The 16772-nt window shown below is 40.5% G+C and overlaps 3 protein-coding genes across 8 annotated transcripts; 1 reads left to right on the plus strand and 2 right to left on the minus strand.

The window, feature by feature from the left end:
• Nucleotides 1–946: 946 nt before the first annotated feature.
• On the minus strand, nucleotides 947–5015 carry LOC127166487 (coiled-coil domain-containing protein 122). 3 transcript variants are annotated; one of them, XM_051111784.1, is made up of 5 exons: nucleotides 4687–5015; nucleotides 4323–4428; nucleotides 3144–3542; nucleotides 2952–3068; nucleotides 947–1505 (listed from the first exon to the last, which is right to left on the minus strand). In XM_051111784.1, exons 1-5 carry the CDS (start codon nucleotides 4770–4772, stop codon nucleotides 1356–1358), a joined length of 858 nt encoding a protein of 285 aa, XP_050967741.1. In that variant the 5' UTR covers nucleotides 4773–5015; the 3' UTR covers nucleotides 947–1355. The 3 variants fall into 3 exon arrangements, with proteins under 3 accessions (XP_050967741.1, XP_050967743.1, XP_050967742.1); XM_051111786.1 differs by having other exon boundaries at nucleotides 4209–4428; nucleotides 4687–4739; XM_051111785.1 differs by lacking the exons at nucleotides 4323–4428; nucleotides 4687–5015 and adding an exon at nucleotides 4188–4315.
• On the plus strand, nucleotides 4384–16438 carry mtrf1 (mitochondrial translational release factor 1). Of its 4 annotated transcripts, XM_051111783.1 has the most exons (11): nucleotides 4384–4443; nucleotides 4972–5027; nucleotides 11600–11688; nucleotides 12422–12503; nucleotides 12579–12686; nucleotides 12759–12931; nucleotides 13017–13134; nucleotides 13865–14001; nucleotides 14151–14249; nucleotides 15078–15197; nucleotides 16283–16422. In XM_051111783.1, the coding sequence occupies exons 3-10, from the start codon at nucleotides 11623–11625 to the stop codon at nucleotides 15177–15179; spliced, it is 885 nt and encodes a 294-aa protein (XP_050967740.1). In that variant the 5' UTR covers nucleotides 4384–4443; nucleotides 4972–5027; nucleotides 11600–11622; the 3' UTR covers nucleotides 15180–15197; nucleotides 16283–16422. The 4 variants fall into 4 exon arrangements, with proteins under 4 accessions (XP_050967740.1, XP_050967739.1, XP_050967737.1 ...); XM_051111782.1 differs by lacking the exons at nucleotides 4384–4443; nucleotides 4972–5027 and adding an exon at nucleotides 10901–11444 and having other exon boundaries at nucleotides 16289–16438; XM_051111780.1 differs by lacking the exons at nucleotides 4384–4443; nucleotides 4972–5027 and adding an exon at nucleotides 10901–11444.
• Nucleotides 7981–10795, minus strand: LOC127166488 (tumor necrosis factor ligand superfamily member 11-like). Its single transcript, XM_051111788.1, has 4 exons — nucleotides 10154–10795; nucleotides 8877–8912; nucleotides 8625–8739; nucleotides 7981–8552 (listed from the first exon to the last, which is right to left on the minus strand). The coding sequence occupies exons 1-4, from the start codon at nucleotides 10259–10261 to the stop codon at nucleotides 8116–8118; spliced, it is 696 nt and encodes a 231-aa protein (XP_050967745.1). The 5' UTR covers nucleotides 10262–10795; the 3' UTR covers nucleotides 7981–8115.
• Nucleotides 16439–16772: the final 334 nt, after the last annotated feature.

The following is a 16772-nucleotide window of genomic DNA, read 5'->3' on the forward strand; positions in this document are numbered from 1 at the left end:
GCTGATTTCCCAGCGATGAGCTGTAAACGGGACGGCGTTTAGTGATGATTAATGTGTCAGATGTGATGCGGCAACACACGAGTAATGAATCAGTGGTTCTGTCTGATGCTGCAGATTCAGAAAATATGAATGATGATTCCTGATATCCTACAGTAAATCATCAATCACTGATTCTGGACATTCAGCATTATTGACAAAACTTTTAAATATTAATTTGTGTGTGTTGAACGAGTGTTGATGTGCATATTTCACTGCTTTTGAAATGTGTTCAATAAAGAGTGAAACTGATGCCTTTGACTTTGATTTCAGAGTGTGAATATCAGTGAGGTTTTGTTCTGTTCATGACGTGTCTTTTATTTTGAAGTTGTGCTTCTCTGGATTGATTCTCAGCTGTGTTTACTGGTCTGGGGTGCGTTTCCCAAAAGCACTGTTAGCTAACTATGGTCGTTAGTTCCATTGAACTCTGTTGGTAACGATGGAATTTGTGACCATAGTGTTTTTTGGGAAACACACCCCTGGTTAAGTCCTCTAGTCCCTGCACGTTTGTCCTGTTCTCTCTCAGGTCCTGTTCTCTGAGGTAAGTTTATTCCTCATGGATTCTCTTATGTTGTTGTGAAAGATTAGATATTCATTTAATTTTTCTCTACTAAACCCTGAGACTAACCCACCCTAACTAGCTGAGTTGAACAGTCCAGATGAAAGACACTGTGACGATCACACTGACACTGATCTGCTTTCATTATACATGAATATATTAGTTTAGATGTGAGACTCTTGAGTTTAATATATGGTCATATTAATCATTCTGTGTGTGTCTGACCATGACTTGAATAATTGCAATTCCATGTAAAGTTACACTTTTTACACTACAATTACCGTTTGGATTATTTGTTGTTGCAGTAAATCACACTGGATTTCAAAATACTGAAAGTACTAGTTGGTTTAATTTTGTTATGTAACAGAGACATGAGAGCTGTTTAACTGTTGATCTCTGAATTTGACATGTTTTACTGCTGGTCTGCAGTACTGAATCATCAGTCAAATCCTGAAGCAGCTCTCGGATGGTTTCACAGCGGACACGACACACACTTTCACACAGACGCTCTTTCAAAGCAGCTGAACGGGAACCTCATTTAACCCGTATGAATTTGACGAACACAAACGCACGTCTGTTCCAGCGTTTCCTGTGTTCAGATGCAGTCGCCGGCATCCAAACGCACAGTGAACACTGCCGGACTGAACTAGTGCCGCTTTAACCTGCAGCCTAAATCACAAACATGTTGACAGAAAATTTGAAACCATTTTTGTGCATCCAAACTCATTCCCAAGGAACATTTAAGTTGTTCTCTTGACCATCACTGATCTTCCTCCAGCTGACTCCGGAGCTCCTCCAGCTGCGTCTGCAGGTGTGTGACGTCGCTGCGCAGCTGCCGCTGGCTGGACTGAGCTTTCTGCAGCTGACAGCGCAGCCGCTTCAGGATGGCCTCACATCTGCGCTCCTGAAACTGATCAACAAACATGAAGATCTCAGCCTGTCTGCAGGTTTGATGAAGGACAATTTAAGACTTACGAAGTTCAACAAAAATGACAATTTTGTCATCATTCACTCATCTTGAAGTTTCTCCAAACCCATATGAGTTTGTTTCTTCTGTTGAACAAAAAAGACGATATTTTGAAACATGTTGTTAACCAAAATTGAAATTGAGATTCATAGATCATCTGAAAGCCGAATAAATCAGCTTTCCATTGGTGTATGTTAGGATAGGACAATATTTGGCTGAGATACAACTATTTGAAAATCTGGAATCTGATGGTGCAAAAATTACCTTTAAAGTTGTCCAAATGAAGTTTTTAGCAATGCATATTACTAATCATAAATTAAAAATGTGATCTATTTACAGTAGGAAATTTATGAAATATCTTCAATATCTTCATCCTCATGATCTTTTCTTAACATCCTAATGATTTTTGGCATAAAAGAAAAATGGATCATTTTGAGCCACACAATGTATTTTTGTATGCCTGTATTAGACCTGTGCTACTTATAACGGGTCACATATATATTTTTGTGATAAGCATAAAAAAGAAATTCATACAGTTTCAGTAAAATCTTCAAGATGGATAAATTATGACAAAATGCTTTTTCAAGTGCAAGTAAAGAAAATTTAAGGAATAAATTGAATAGAACACAATACATCAATATAGTGTCTTTTGAATGAGCAAGTTTAAAGATAAAACAAATTCATTAAATTCATTCAGCAAAAAAGCTTGAATAACTCTGCCTTCAAACATTAGAATATGGAAATGATTTTTACTCTATTTTCTGATCACAGTGCAAAAAAAGTGCTGTTCTTCCTCTGTGTTTCTGTCTTGTTTTCCAGTGCAAATGTCTGACGATTCTTAAATCAAGACACATTTACTCCAGAATCAAAATGACTTATGATATGAAGTTTAGTTTAATGAGAAACGAAGTAAGTTTATGATTAAAACAAGAAAAAATATCTGCCAACGGAGTCAGAAAATTCAACTTAAGTCAAAGGGAAAAAAAGTTTTAATTTCTCACTGGCAGATATTTGTTCTTGTTTGAATCATAAAGTCACTTCATGTTGTTCAGTTTCTCATAAACAAGACGTCACATCTTCATGTGCATCTGCAGTAAATGTGTCTTGATTCAAGCATGTTTAAATATTTGGACTGGAGAACAGGACACCGCTTAATGAGTTTCAGACTTTCTGCTCTTATTTAAGATCTTTTATGGCCTTCATTTGTGGAAGGGTGAATCAAGACTTCTTTAATTTAATTTCTGTCGTCTGTAGAGCTGCTTTACAGCTGAAACTGGATTTGTGTTGTAAGTGATGAATTTTGCAACATTAACACTGTTGTTTCTCTGTTTTGTGAAGCTGCTTTGGAATCGCTGACGTGCGTGTGATTCACTGATTTGCTCAGTTTACCTCGATCTCACTCCTCAGCTGTTTCTGCGTTTGCTGTTCGTTCTCCAGATCTGCTTTTCTCTCCTTCACAGTCCGTCTGGCTGCATGAAGTTTCGCCTTCAGAGCGTCGATTTCCTTCTGTAGGGATGAAAGCACACGTGAGGCGTCTCATAGGGTCACACGTGACGGGCGTCTCAGCATTGAGAACGAGACCTGCGTCTGCCGGACGGCACTGGCGTCCGGTTTCTGGAGGTCGGTCTTCAGCTCCTCCAGCGCGCGTCTCAGTCCTCGAGCCTCCTGCTGCTTCCGCTGGAGCTCCTGATGGAGGTGCGCTCCACTCTCCTGCAGACGCACGGCCGTCCTGTAGTCCCTCACGCGGCTGCGGTACGAGCTGAACTCCATCCTCTGAGATTGGGAGCGCTCCTGCTGCTCCTCCGTGGAGTTCCTGAGCTCCAGGTTCTCCAGCAGGACGCTGTGAATCTGAGCGTCCAGACGGGCGACGCTGCGGGGAAGATGCTCCATATCGCAGTGAAGAGCAGTGAGCATCTTCTCCTTCAGCTTCACTTGAGAACACACAGACTCACAGCTCTGATCCAGCTGCAGAAGAGACGCCTGATGGGAAACAAACGCCTGAACGTCCACAACATCTGATTCTGATGGAAGCATAATTATGAGATGAAAAGTCAAAATTATGACTTAAACCCCCGGTTTCACAGACAAGGTTTAAGCCTAGTCCTAGACTAAAATGTAAGTAAAAGCTGTTTCCACTGAAAGAAACTTGCACTGACTAACCCAAATATATCAGTGCCTTTGTTTTGTCTTAAGTTGTACACCAGTAATGTTTTTTTCTAAGGCACGTTTATAAAAATGACTTAAATGTCCTAATCCCGGCTTACTCCGAGCCCTGTCTGTGAAACCGGGCCTAAATGTCAAAACTATCACACAGGCAAGTGAAAATTTAAATTATTACAATTTAAATTATCTTTAATTATAAATATGACTTATATGCCACAATCATTACATAGTAGGTCACAATTTTGACATTTCATGGCATAATATCGACTTTTTATGTAAAATTCAACTTTTAAAGTCATAATTTTGACTTTATGTCATCATTATTACTTTTTTGGTCATAAATTTACTCTCTTTATGTACATTTTGGCTTGGTGTGTCAACTTCTAATTTCATCTCATTATTTTCAATGTCACAATTTCGACTTTTCCTCTCATAATCACGACTTTTAAACTCATGACTTACCAAACCATACCATAGACTTACCATAGATTCAACTGAAATCATTGTAATGTTTATTTGTGCGCAGGAATTCAGCATATTACAGCAGTATGTTCAGGGTAATGTGTGCTGTATGTGAAGGTATCCGTGCGCGCGCACCTGTAGTGTGTCGAGCTCGCGCTGCGCGTCTCTCAGTTGTCGCGCGCGTGTCGCCCCCTGCTGCAGAACCTCCTGAAGCGCGTCATTCAGAGGAAAATCCTGCTGTCTGAACAACAAACAGGTGTGTGAGCTCATTATCACCCGATACTTTATTAATTTAATGTGATGTGTCGTTTAACGGCTGATTTCTGTTCTGTACGAATGACGTTCACGCGAACTAGTGTCAATAAAAGCGTCGGAGAAGCCAAAAAACGAGCTGAACAATAAAGTCATCAACATTAAAGACAATTTCGCGATGTCTGATTAGATAGGAATTTACTCAGTCTTTTTTTTATAAGTATCAGTTATAGCTAAAAAACTTTACCTGAGATCAGCCATTATTCGGCGGGAAACACGAAAGACGAAGGAGCGCGTGCGCGTCCCTGTGTTGTGCGTGTGTTTTAGTATCATTGATATAGTGTTATAGTTTTTTACTAATATTTTTAAATAGTTATTTTACCTTTTTATTTAAATTTAGTTTAGAATTTTGTTGTGCTTTGGGCTTTTTTTTAAATGTTTATTTAATTTCAGTTAAAGTTGACAGATTTGCAGTATTTTCTGTGAAGGCTCCTCCAGACTGATGGATGATATTATCATGTTTGCTCTTCAGTGATTGATTCCGTACTTGACTGACAGGCAGAGACACCGGGGCTAGTTGTCACAGGGGTAAGTTGTGTCATAGCTTATACATCAGCTTTTCATTCATAAATGCTTGTTCAGAACAACAATTGTCAGAAACTTGCACATATTTTTATTAAATAGTTTTCTGCAAAAAAGTAAAAAATGAAATTCATACAAAAAACCCAGTAATAATAAATAAATAACAATAATTTTTAATTGTTAGTTTTACAACTATAATGTGAGTCTGTGACAGCTCAAAAGCTCCATCATCTGATGCCTTCGGGACGAGTTACATAACAACATTACCATGATGACTTATTTACAAAAGCAGAATTCACTGAACAACAGTGTTCAAAACATCATGGAAAAGCAAATGTTAGACAGAAACACACATGTATAAGTTCAGTGAATGTAAGAACTGAGTTGAACGCTTCCTCATACGGCTCCATCACATCATCCTCACTGTCATCAAATCTGTATAAGAAAACACTGACAGACATCAGGAGTCGTTGTGTAATGACGGTGGATGTGAAGTGAGAGGTTGATCTGTGACCTCAGGACAGAGTGTTTTCACAATGGTTTGATATTTTTGTATGTTACCGTTTATGTGCTTGCTGTTTCCTGAGTAGATTATGCTTCATAAGTCTTTTATTGTTTAAATGTTCACTGGAGTTTAAAGTGAGAACTAACCCGAGTCTCAGACGTCATGCACTGTGAAAGAGGAAATGTGTGTTTGTGCAGACGCTGACAGTGTTGGGAGTAATGTGAGTTACACATTCAGATTACTTTTTGAAGTAACTAGTAAAGTAATGCATTACTTTTAAATTTACAACAAAATGTCTGCGTTACGTGCAGAGGCACTTTGTTCAGCCTGTACACTTTTGGTGCGAAAGGGCCTTTACAGTTGCCAAAAGTATAATGTTCGGTTACTTTTTATCACCCAGCCCAGGTGATAAAAAGTAACGCAAAAGTAACATAATGCATTACTTTCCATAAAAATGTAACGTACACAATTAGTTACTTTTTCGTCAACGTAATATTGTAACCCATTACTTGTAAAAGTAAGTTTCCCCAACACTGAACCCTGAAGCTCAGATGGGTCTGATTTCACACTTACATTAATCGCAGCTGAATACAGTGAGGATCTCCTGCGGTGTCTGTGTGTTCTCAGACGGTTTGTCCGGCGTCTGGATCTCACTGTTTCAGTGCAGCGCCATCAAACCGCCTGCGGTCAGTCTTTATGTCTGTGTTTGATGTCCGTGTTCAGATGTTATTTCAGTGTAAATCTTGCTGCAGATCAGAGGCTGGATTGTTTGACTCACTTGTGTGTTTTGTTGTGTTTGGTGTGTTATTGTGCCATGATGGTGTTTGATCCTGATCATCAGCTCCCGTACAGACACTGTTTACCCCGTTCTGCTATTTCTGACACATGTGGCCTGCGCTCGATTGTTCGGCGTCTATTTCTAATCCTGCTCATGTCAGAGGAAGTGTCGCACATTGTGTTTGCCGGACACAAACAGGATGAGACGCTCGCATGGGTATTTCCCAAACGATCCGCCGCCGGCCCTGCTGTTCACAGCTCTGTTCCTGCTGAAATGATCTCAAAGGAACGTGGTGACGGTTAAACGCGTCGAGCCGCTGACCGTGGTGCTGAATCGCCACGCCGTCTTGTGACAGTGACAGATAAAAAAAAAACCACCAGCGACCGCTCGTGAAAATACGTAACATTATCTAGAGTAGTATTAAAGTGGTTTGTGAACCTTTTCTCCTGGGTGAGTGGACACCTGAGTCAACATGACTGAAGGACAGACATGCTGGTGTTGTTTTTTAGTGCGGTTTTGGTCGGGTGTTTCTCAATCTCTGCAGAGATTAATGTTTCTCTGCTGGACCGTCTGTGGCTGCTGACCAGGATGTTCACTGCAAATCACACACTGACATTCTGTTCCTGTTTTACCAGGATGATGAAAGATTTGAGACCAGAGAAAATAAAGGTGAACTTTCCCAAATCACCTCTGAGCCCTACAGCAAGACACATAACTAGTCTTTTTAGGACAGGTACTCTGTTGCTTTTATTTAAAAAAAAAATGTGCTAAATAAATAAACATCCAAACAGCCACAGATAATTAACCCTAATTTGCCCAGATGCTTGCTGACCTAAGAAAACAAAGTGAAAATACTTCATGGTATGATTGTTTATTGTTTATGGAAAAATATCTGCACTTATTTCAGAATAGCTGAAATATCCTTCACCTAATTTGGTGCTTATGGTTAAAAATGGTCTTTTAGAAATGGCTCACTATGCCATATTATATATTATGTGAAAAAAAAATGTTTTGGCTTCCTTTTGGAAACTGATGGGTTGATCTGAGCTTATGCAGCTCAGTTTGTGAGAGTAAAAAGCATTATTTGTTGAAAACTTTGGCAATATTTACTCAAAAACAAGGTGTATAAGCTCAGATCAACCAATCAGTTCCAAAAAAGAAAAAACACCACAAGTGTAAGGTGAGAAAAAATCCCCCAAAATCACATTTTCTGGCAAGCTGTTATACTCAGTGTGAGCCAAGTCATTATGTTTTAGTCACGAGAAAGAGAAAACCCTTTCCAGGTGAAAATAACTGGAACACAACATGAGGGTTCAGAAGTAAAAACACTGTCTCACATGTGTCTGAAACTGAAGACAGAAAATTAAAGTCATTTTGACGTGTTGGACTTAATATTAAAACATCATATATGTATAAATATCAAATGATTCATTCATAAGTCATGTAGTGTTGAAGCACGTAACCACTAATCCTGCTGCAGACAGATGTTCGGGCTGAAGTCACGATCGCTCTAGAACTGTGAGTTTCTGAGTTTCTCAACGCAGCTGTTTTTCTTATGTCTGCAGTTGCGCAATAATGAATGTACTGCTGAGAACACTTAAGACCGACTCATAAATTATCATACAGAAAAACACAAAGATGAAGATGCGCCGGTGTTCATCACATCACACAGAGGAAAGACTTCAGGAGTTTATTAGTATGCATACCATTTAAATCCAGTTAAATATGAAATTAAATATGTGCATTATTTAATGCATGTCTTTACAGTTCTTCAACATTCATTTTGACAGTGACGGATCAAATCTGAAATGTCATTTGCTGATCCTGAAAGCGCCAAAGTAGCTTCCCTCGGCCTCGGGGTCGAGCATCCATGAGTTGGACACGCTGACGAACAGAGCGTCTCCGGGCCGCAGCGAGAACACGCCGCCCTGCTGCTGACAGCACATGTGATAGTCTCCTCTCCTCCACACGCGTGTGCTGCCCGTCTTCATCAGCACCGGCGAGCTGGACGTGGCGCTCTGAGAGAATCGCTGCTGATGAACGTACTGAATGAGCTGCACGCCGCCGTCAGACGAACCCGGACCGGAACCGGCGTACGTCTCCAGGCCCTCGTAGTGACGGAAACAGGTTTTGGCGTATATGTAGTACAGCCCCGGTTTCTGGACAAGGATTCGTCCGTCGCGGTAGCCGAAGTGTGACAGATGACCCTGATCGGGGTTCCAGTGGAGGAGCGTGGCACGAACGACTCCTGAAAACGACACTGTCAGTCAAACATTCGCATATACACAGAGCACAGAGACTTCTAGAGATTTGCGTTTACTTTGCGTCTGTCTGGATGGTTTGATGGGCAGGTGAGCTGCTGGTGTCGACTGTCTGTGTTTCTTCTCGTTGTCGTGCGTCAGTCTCTCACTCAGGAGAGTCTCTTTAATAACAGCCTGTTTTAAAACAATCAAAACTCACATTGACGTCAGACGTCTGCTAATATCTTTAGATTGATGTTTCTGAAAATGAGGAACACTTGAAATATTTACACAGCAAAACGAATGGAAAGCAAGCAAACAAAACCTCGTACCTCAGAGTTGTTCTTCAGCGCCGTGACTGAATCTGTCTGGAAGAGATTAGACACAGGCAGTAAACAAGCCGTGTTCGGTCGCATCTTAATTTAAAACAGGAGAATCACAGAGTTCTGATGGGAATCAGTGATTCCACGTTCATGAGTCACACAGACCCCCTGCAGATCCACCAACACACCAACAATCACTTCACGCTCACAAAGAAGCCATTAAAACATAAACTCACTCACTGCTCCCAAAAAACACTGCATTTGTCTGCTTACAGTAAAACACTCAGGTTTAGATAACACACATCTCCACGTGAGTGGATTAACACAAAAATTCAAATCTTTCATGATTTCTAGATAAGACACTTTAAAAACAAGTCATGCTGATTTCTAGAGCGCTTTGTACAGTACAGATTGTTTTAAAGCAGCTTCACAGTAATAAACAGCATTAACACTGTTAATGTTGTGAAATAAATCAGTTTCAGCTGTAAAGCAGCTCTACAGAAGACAAAAGTGTCTTTATTTATTTATTTATTTATTTATCAGTTAAATAATAACACTGCCATTAAGTCCATCAATTATTAAATGCATTTCAGCTCTACAGAAGATAATTTTGCTTTTATTCAGATTTCAGTTCAGTAATAACAGTGTCAGAGTTGCAAAGTCTATAAATCATGAAACTAATGCAATAAAGACCAATTTCAGTTTAGGATTACTTTAGAGCTGATAACTATACATTCATATATTAAAATTAGATGTTTTTGATGACTTCAAATTCCCCAGCACTTTTCATAAATAACCCTGTAATGTGTGACCCTGGAGCAATAGCCAAAAATACTTTGAATGGGTCAAAATGATCGATCATTAGGATATCAAGTAAAGATCATGTTCAATGGAGACATTTTGTAAGCTTCCTATCGTAAATATATCAAAACTTCTTTTTTGATTAGTAATATGTTAGTATTATATTGCAAAGAACTTTATTTGGACAACTTTAAAGGCGATTTTCTCAATGTTTAGATGTTTTTTTGCAACCTCTGATTTCAGATTTTCAAATAGTTGTATCTCAGGCAAATATTGTCCTGCCCTAATAAACCATACAGCAATGGAAAGATTATGTGTTATTAATCTCAGTTCCAAAAGAAATGACCCTTATGACTGGTTTTGTGGTCCAGGGTCACATAAAGATACAGAATACAGTAACTTCTATAGAAAACAAAGCGTATGCATGTGCAGTGTGCAGTAGCTGTGTTCTGTAGTGTATGAGTGTAGTGTGTAGTGTGCGGTACCTGTGTGATGTATCCAGTGCAGTGCAGCAGGAGGGTCACAGTGGACACGAACTGAATGAATCCGATCACAGTCACTGCCGCGAGCACGCGCGTGTTCCAGGAGTCCATCCTGACACTGATTCCAGCTCTAGATCAGACTCCGATCACTGCTGCGTCTGTCGGAAGGTTGTCCTTACTGATGATCCGGTGCTCGGTGGAGCCAGAATGAGGTGTTCATGCACCGACCGTCATTTAGAGTGAGTTGTGTAAGTGAGTGGAAAGCGCGCGCTGAACTCTTGACTCTGTACTCAACTCATATGAGCGAAATAAGTGATAGTGAAAATAAAAACAGTGACTGAGTGAACAATGAAGTGAGCGGATGCGTTGGACCGATTCCATGAAACGCCTCATAAACGCGCAGATACACTCATGTGGACTACACATCCCAGAAAACAGCGCGGCGGGTGTTTTTCTGGACTCTTACTCTGGGGGTCGCTAACCGCCTCGAAACACGCAGTCCTCCATTGAACCCCATTACAATCTCAGTTTATTTTTGTTTTATCAAACATTTCAGCGACAGCTTAAATTTAATTAATTACCAGTATTCGTACTTGTCAAAAAATGAAAATCATCCCCTGCAATCTGTGTGAATGATCAAATAAACTTTGTGAACCGGTCAAAACAAACGACTGTGATTAGTCCATCCTGAGCGGCGCTCAAATGTATTAGCAATACATTTGACCAATCAGAGTCAACGCCGGCCACTAAGCTCCGCCCACTGCACCTTCTAGTTCCTGTTTTCTGTGGCCATGTGTTTTTGCGTGCACAGCTTGACTGACCTTTAATTTCATGTAGATGACTAGTTAATATCCAGTTATTATGACTAATGGAGGATCTTCATTAGGGAATGATTTATTAACCGATCACGATAAGTTTCGCTAGCTGCTACTAGAGAAGCCTGACTATAGTCTGACTGATCGCAGGAGTCGGTATAGCGGTGCAGTCCGGCTGATGGCGGCTCTGTGGCGGCTCGTGATGCGCTTGTCGCCTCGCGTTCAGACTGTGAGACTCTGCAGATCAAACGGACACAAAACCGATGATCTCCTGAAGAACGACGCGGTTCAGAGACACATTAAACGCGTGATCGACGAGCAGACGGGCATTTCTAGTCGGTTAGAGAGCGGACAGATGACCGAGTCTGACAGGAGAGCGTTAAACCTGCGGCTTGTTGAAGTGTCGAAGGTGGTGAAGGCGTTTGAGAGAACTCAACTAGCGCTCAGAGAACTGACAGAGATACAGACTCTCATTCACAGTGAGTGACTGAACTCTGACTCTAACTAACACTAAAATAACAGTGTTACTATCGCAAAATTCATCTGTGATGGAACATTGTTTCCGCTGTAAAGCAGCGCTACAGGAGACAGGAGTACACTGTTACTGTGTGCAAATGTTCTTCATGTGTTTCAGACACCAGAGATGGAGACCAGCAGATGCTTTCGCTCCTGCGAGACGAACAGGAAGAGCTGAGCAGAAAAGTAGAGATGCTAAACAAGGAGGTTTGGACTGTTTCTCAGACTTACTTCTTAGGAACTTAAATTTGTCAGGAAGTGTTAAAGGAATAGTTCACCCAAAAATGAGAATGTTCTGAAAAAGTGCTCACCATCAGACCATCCCAGACTAGGATGAGTTTGTATCTTTATCAGGTTTGTACAAATGTGTCATTCCATCACTGTCTCACCAATGGATGTGAATGGGTGCCGTCAGAGTCCAAACAACTGATAACAACACCACAAGTAATCCACACCACTCCAGTCCATCAGGTAACATCTTGAGAAGACAAAAGATGAAATAAATTCATCATGAAGAAGTTTTAAAGTAAAATACAAGTCCATGATCCTTAATAACACTTTCTCCGGTGAAGAAGTGGTCTGGTCCGAATCAGGAGAGAAATTTGCACAGATCAAGCACCGTTTACAAGCCAAAACCGTTCAAAACAAATATGTGGCTGGATTTTAATGCAAGAGACAACAGGAGATGGACTTTTTCCACTGGAGGAAAATGGTTTTTATCACCTGTTTGGACTGTCATTCTGACGGCACCCATTCACTGCAGAGGATGAACTGGTGAGCAAGTGACACATTTCTCCAAATCTAATGAGGAATCAAATCAAAATCTACATCTTGGGAGAGGACAATTTCATTTTTGGTTGAACTGTTACTTTGAGAAATTGTGACTGAAGAAATTAACATGTGTGAATGTTGATTTCATGTGTCACTTTAATGTTCTCAGCTGATTGAGACGCTGGTTCCCGCTGATGATCTGGACAGCAGAAGCGTCATCCTGGAGGTGGCAGCGGGACGGACCACCGGAGGTTTGATCATCTTCAGATCAGAAGCGAGTCGTTCTCTGGCGGCGGTTTGATGCGTGTGTTTGTGTGTTGATGTAGGCGACATCTGCCAGCAGTTCACCAGAGAGATGTTTGACATGTACCAGGGCTTCTCCTCCTATAAACAATGGGACTTTGAGCTCTTCAATTACACTCCGGCAGATTACGGTAGGCTGCGTTACCCATCATGCTCTCTGAGTCTGCGTCGAGCGTGGCTGATGGTTTGCTGTGTGACGTCAGGTGGTCTCCATCACGCGGCCGTGAGGATCTCCGGTGAGTCTGTGTACCGCTGGCTGAAGTTCGAGGGCGGGACGCACCGGGTCCAGAGGATTCCTGAAGTGGGTCTGTCGTCACGCATGCAGCGCATTCACACGGGAACCATGACGGTCATCGTGCTGCCGCAGCCACGTGATGTCAGAGCGCACTAACAGTGATTTAATAGCCTTCTGTGTGTGTTTAGTTCTGTTGCGAGTCTTAAGATGGTTAATAACTCCTCAGGTGGACATTCACATCGCGGCTAAAGACCTGCGGATAGACACGTTCAGATCGCGCGGCGCAGGCGGACAGAGCGTCAACACCACCGACAGCGCCGTACGCGTGGTTCACCTGCCCACAGGTGCGTCTGAGCTAGTGTTATAGTCCTCCAGACGGCTCTCAACACCATGTTTGAGGGTCTCGTCTTGTGATTTAATTTCAAGATTGTTCAAGAACACAGTGGTGGATATCATTGATAATATCATTAATGTGATTGAATGTGAAACTTCCCACTTCAAATGCAGTCAGTAACTTATTTCTAATTTAATTTCATTTGTTATTTTTGTGTCACAAATTATTTGGGGATTGTGGCAAAAATGATAGCAAAATAAATATAAATTGCCAGAGAATGTAAGATTTCAGTGCGTGATATCAGTTTTAATGAACGTGAGCACGACTGCGAACCTCATATTTGTTTTAAACAAATGTTTAGCAAACAAGTAGTTAATAATAACTTAATAACTTAAGTTTTTCTCTATTATGCCAGTGAAAATAATTGCAAACAAATCCATAGCTGAACGATGGTGCATTTCAGAGCAACACAGCTGTTTTTGGTTACTGAATCAATCACCTGCTTTGAACAAATTAGTTGAATAAATGATGATACTTTCATGTGTAAAAGTATAATTTTATTTTTTTATAATATTTATGTAACCGTTCATATTTAAAACACTAATCTTTTTATTTATGCAGTGGTCATTATAGTGTATTTTTTTTAAATAATTTATTTCTCAGTGAGTAAATGAATTTGAATTTGAAGAGTGCTGTCTGGTCTTGGTCTTGAGTTGATCTCGACCTTCTCTTGTTTTCAGGCACAGTAGCCGAATGCCAGCAGTTTCGCTCTCAGCTGCAGAACCGCGATACGGCGCTGCGTGTGCTGAGAGCCCGACTGTACCAGAGCACCGTGGGACAGCAGAGAGAGCAGACGCACGCCGCACGCAGACAACAGGTGAGCTTACCTGTCAGATCACATGTTCAGTCAAGACGATTACAGTAAATACAACAAACAACTCTTTACTGCAGTTGTACTCGAGAGTGTGGCTCTGACATTTAATACTAACATGAACAGACTAATGTAAATGTGTTCATGTCTCTCAGGTCGGCACTCGATCTCAGTCAGAGAGGATCCGCACTTATAACTTCAGTCAAGATCGCGTGACGGACCACAGGATCGGTTATGTGACACGTGACATCAAGGTAACGCTCTGAACCTGTGCTGCGTCTGTTGCTTAACCCTGTGAAACTACTGTATCATACGCGTCTAAATGATCAAACTTGGTTGTTAATCCTGTTTCACACACAATCTGCTCCATGCCTTTTGTCGTCTGATTAATAGTTTAGAGGTTTTTTTTATCCAGTCAAAGTTCTTTTCATGTAATTGTACAAACGTCCTTCTTCAGCTGGTGCTTCACATGTGTTTTTGCTGTCAATTCTTGACTGATTTTGATCAAGTAAACGTCAGAATAACTGCAGTTATATTTTCAATTGAAAACTTACTCTACTGAAGCATCTTGGCTTTACCTGATTCTCCGTGAGTCGTTTTTCATGGAGATCTGATCATTTTAGGAACGTTTGTTTCCAGAAGCTTTACTTTCATTCTTAGCCAGAAGCTGTTTGACCACATACAGGCAGGGGGCGCATTTGAGTCTTGTTTGGAAACATTTGTTCAGTTCCATTTGGATCCATTAATACTGTGTGTGTGTGTGTGTGTGTGTGTGTGTGTGTGTGTGTGTGTACTTGTTTTTGTTACATTGTGGGGACCAAATGTCCCCACAAGGATAGTAAAACCTGAAATTTTTGACAATGTGGGGACCGGCTTGTGGTCCCCATGGGTACAAAAGCTTATAAATCATACAGAATGAGTTTTTTTGAGAAAGTAAAAATGCAGAAAGTTTTCTGTAAGGGTTAGGTTTAGGGGTAGGGTTAGGGTAAGTGTGGACAGTATACAAACCATTGCACCTATGGAGAGTCCCCACAAAGATAATGAACCAGACGTGTGTGTGTGTGTGTGTGTGTGATTGACAGGAGTTCATGAGGGGAGGTGAGGCTCTGGAAGAGGTGCTCAGACTCCTGCAGGAGAACCAGGAGAGAGAAGCTCTGCTGAAACTGGTGCAGAACATCAGCTGATCATCAGGAGAAACACAAGTATGAAGATGATGTGAAACTACATCAGTAAGAAATTACTGACGTGAGAATATCGAGTAAATATTGTGTCTCCATCACTAAAATATTATGTACATATTTGCTGTCATTAAATTATATTTTATATATGTATGATCAGTTTCATGTCTGTGTTTTTGTGAATCAATACAGATGTTCCAGTTAAAGCACACAACATTAAAGTTTAAAGAACAGTGTGATGTTAAAACGTTTTTTTTTAAACTGCTATTTGTTTGGAAAAGTTACATCACATGACATATGGGTTTCTGCAGGTATTAAATGTCTTTATTCACCTTTCCACAAAACCTTAAAACAGAGCAGAAAGTATTCAGTTTATGACACTGAAGTGTTGCATGTACAGCAAAAACTGAGATGCAGATGTTGAATTTTTGAACAGTTGATCCTTTCATTTTAAATAAATATTCAGAAAATGTCTTTAAATGTAAAATGAAGTGAGTTTATGATTAAAACAGTAACGGAATATCTGCGAATGGGGAATGAAAACTTGTTTTCCCTTTGATTTAAGTTGATTTTTCTAACTCCATTGTCAGATTTTTGTTCTTGTTTTAATCATAAACTCATTTTGATCAGTTTCTCATGAAACAAGACTTCTTATTTTATGTAATTTTGCTTCTCAAGTAAATGCGTTTTGATTTAAAAATCTTCAGATGTTTGCATTAGAAAACATGAACAGCAGTTTTGCAGTGCGGTACAGTAAAAGTTGCTTCCATATTCTAGTGTGTGATAGCAGAGATATTCAAGCCTTAACCTTTTTTATTTTTGGAAAATAGAAAAGTTATTGAGATCTGTTAAAAGCTGTATTTTCAAAACTTGACGTGTTGCTAAAACGACTATTTTTCTGCCCCCTAGATATTTACATTTAGAAAACGCTTTGACGGATTGTTTTCCCTTCAGTTTAGTCCTTTATTTTTTTTTTTAGTTGGCCTCAAGTTCCTAAAGTCTTACATTCACCTTCATCAAACTTGCAGAAATCCTGGAGATACAATATTCAGGGTTTCAGTAGTCTGTTCTTAAGTTGTTTTTATGTGTTGTGCTCTTTTTATTGTGAGGTAAAGCAGAAGAAGAGCGACAGCAGATGAGGATCTGGTGACTCTGATCTTCAGTCTCATCCAGACGATGAGAAAGAGAGAGTGAAGACTCGTCTGATTGACAAAGAATGTGCGACATGTTCCTCTGATCTACACGCCCGTCAATAAAAACACGCCCGGACTTGAGACGCGAACCTCCCCTCACACTGGAGAAAACAGGTGAATCAAATCTGAGAGTTCAGTGTGAATATGAGGATGTGATTACAGTCACACGTGTCGATCATCCTCATTTTATGGCACTGGGGTTTTTGAATAAAACTTGAAATGCTTTTGATAAGACTATCAGAAGGATGAGGGACTTTGAGTCGTCAGTGTGTGTTTCTGGTCTGATCCGAGTGTGGTTTTATTTTTTTTTTTTTTTTTTTTTCACACTGATCTCATTAATAGGATGACGAGAGTGTGTGTTTGTGCTGAAGCAGCTGAGAAACTCACCGTACAGGTTTGCGCTGTG

Source organism: Labeo rohita, chromosome 6 (assembly GCF_022985175.1).
Source record: "Labeo rohita strain BAU-BD-2019 chromosome 6, IGBB_LRoh.1.0, whole genome shotgun sequence".
NCBI classification, from domain to species: Eukaryota; Metazoa; Chordata; class Actinopteri; order Cypriniformes; family Cyprinidae; genus Labeo; species Labeo rohita.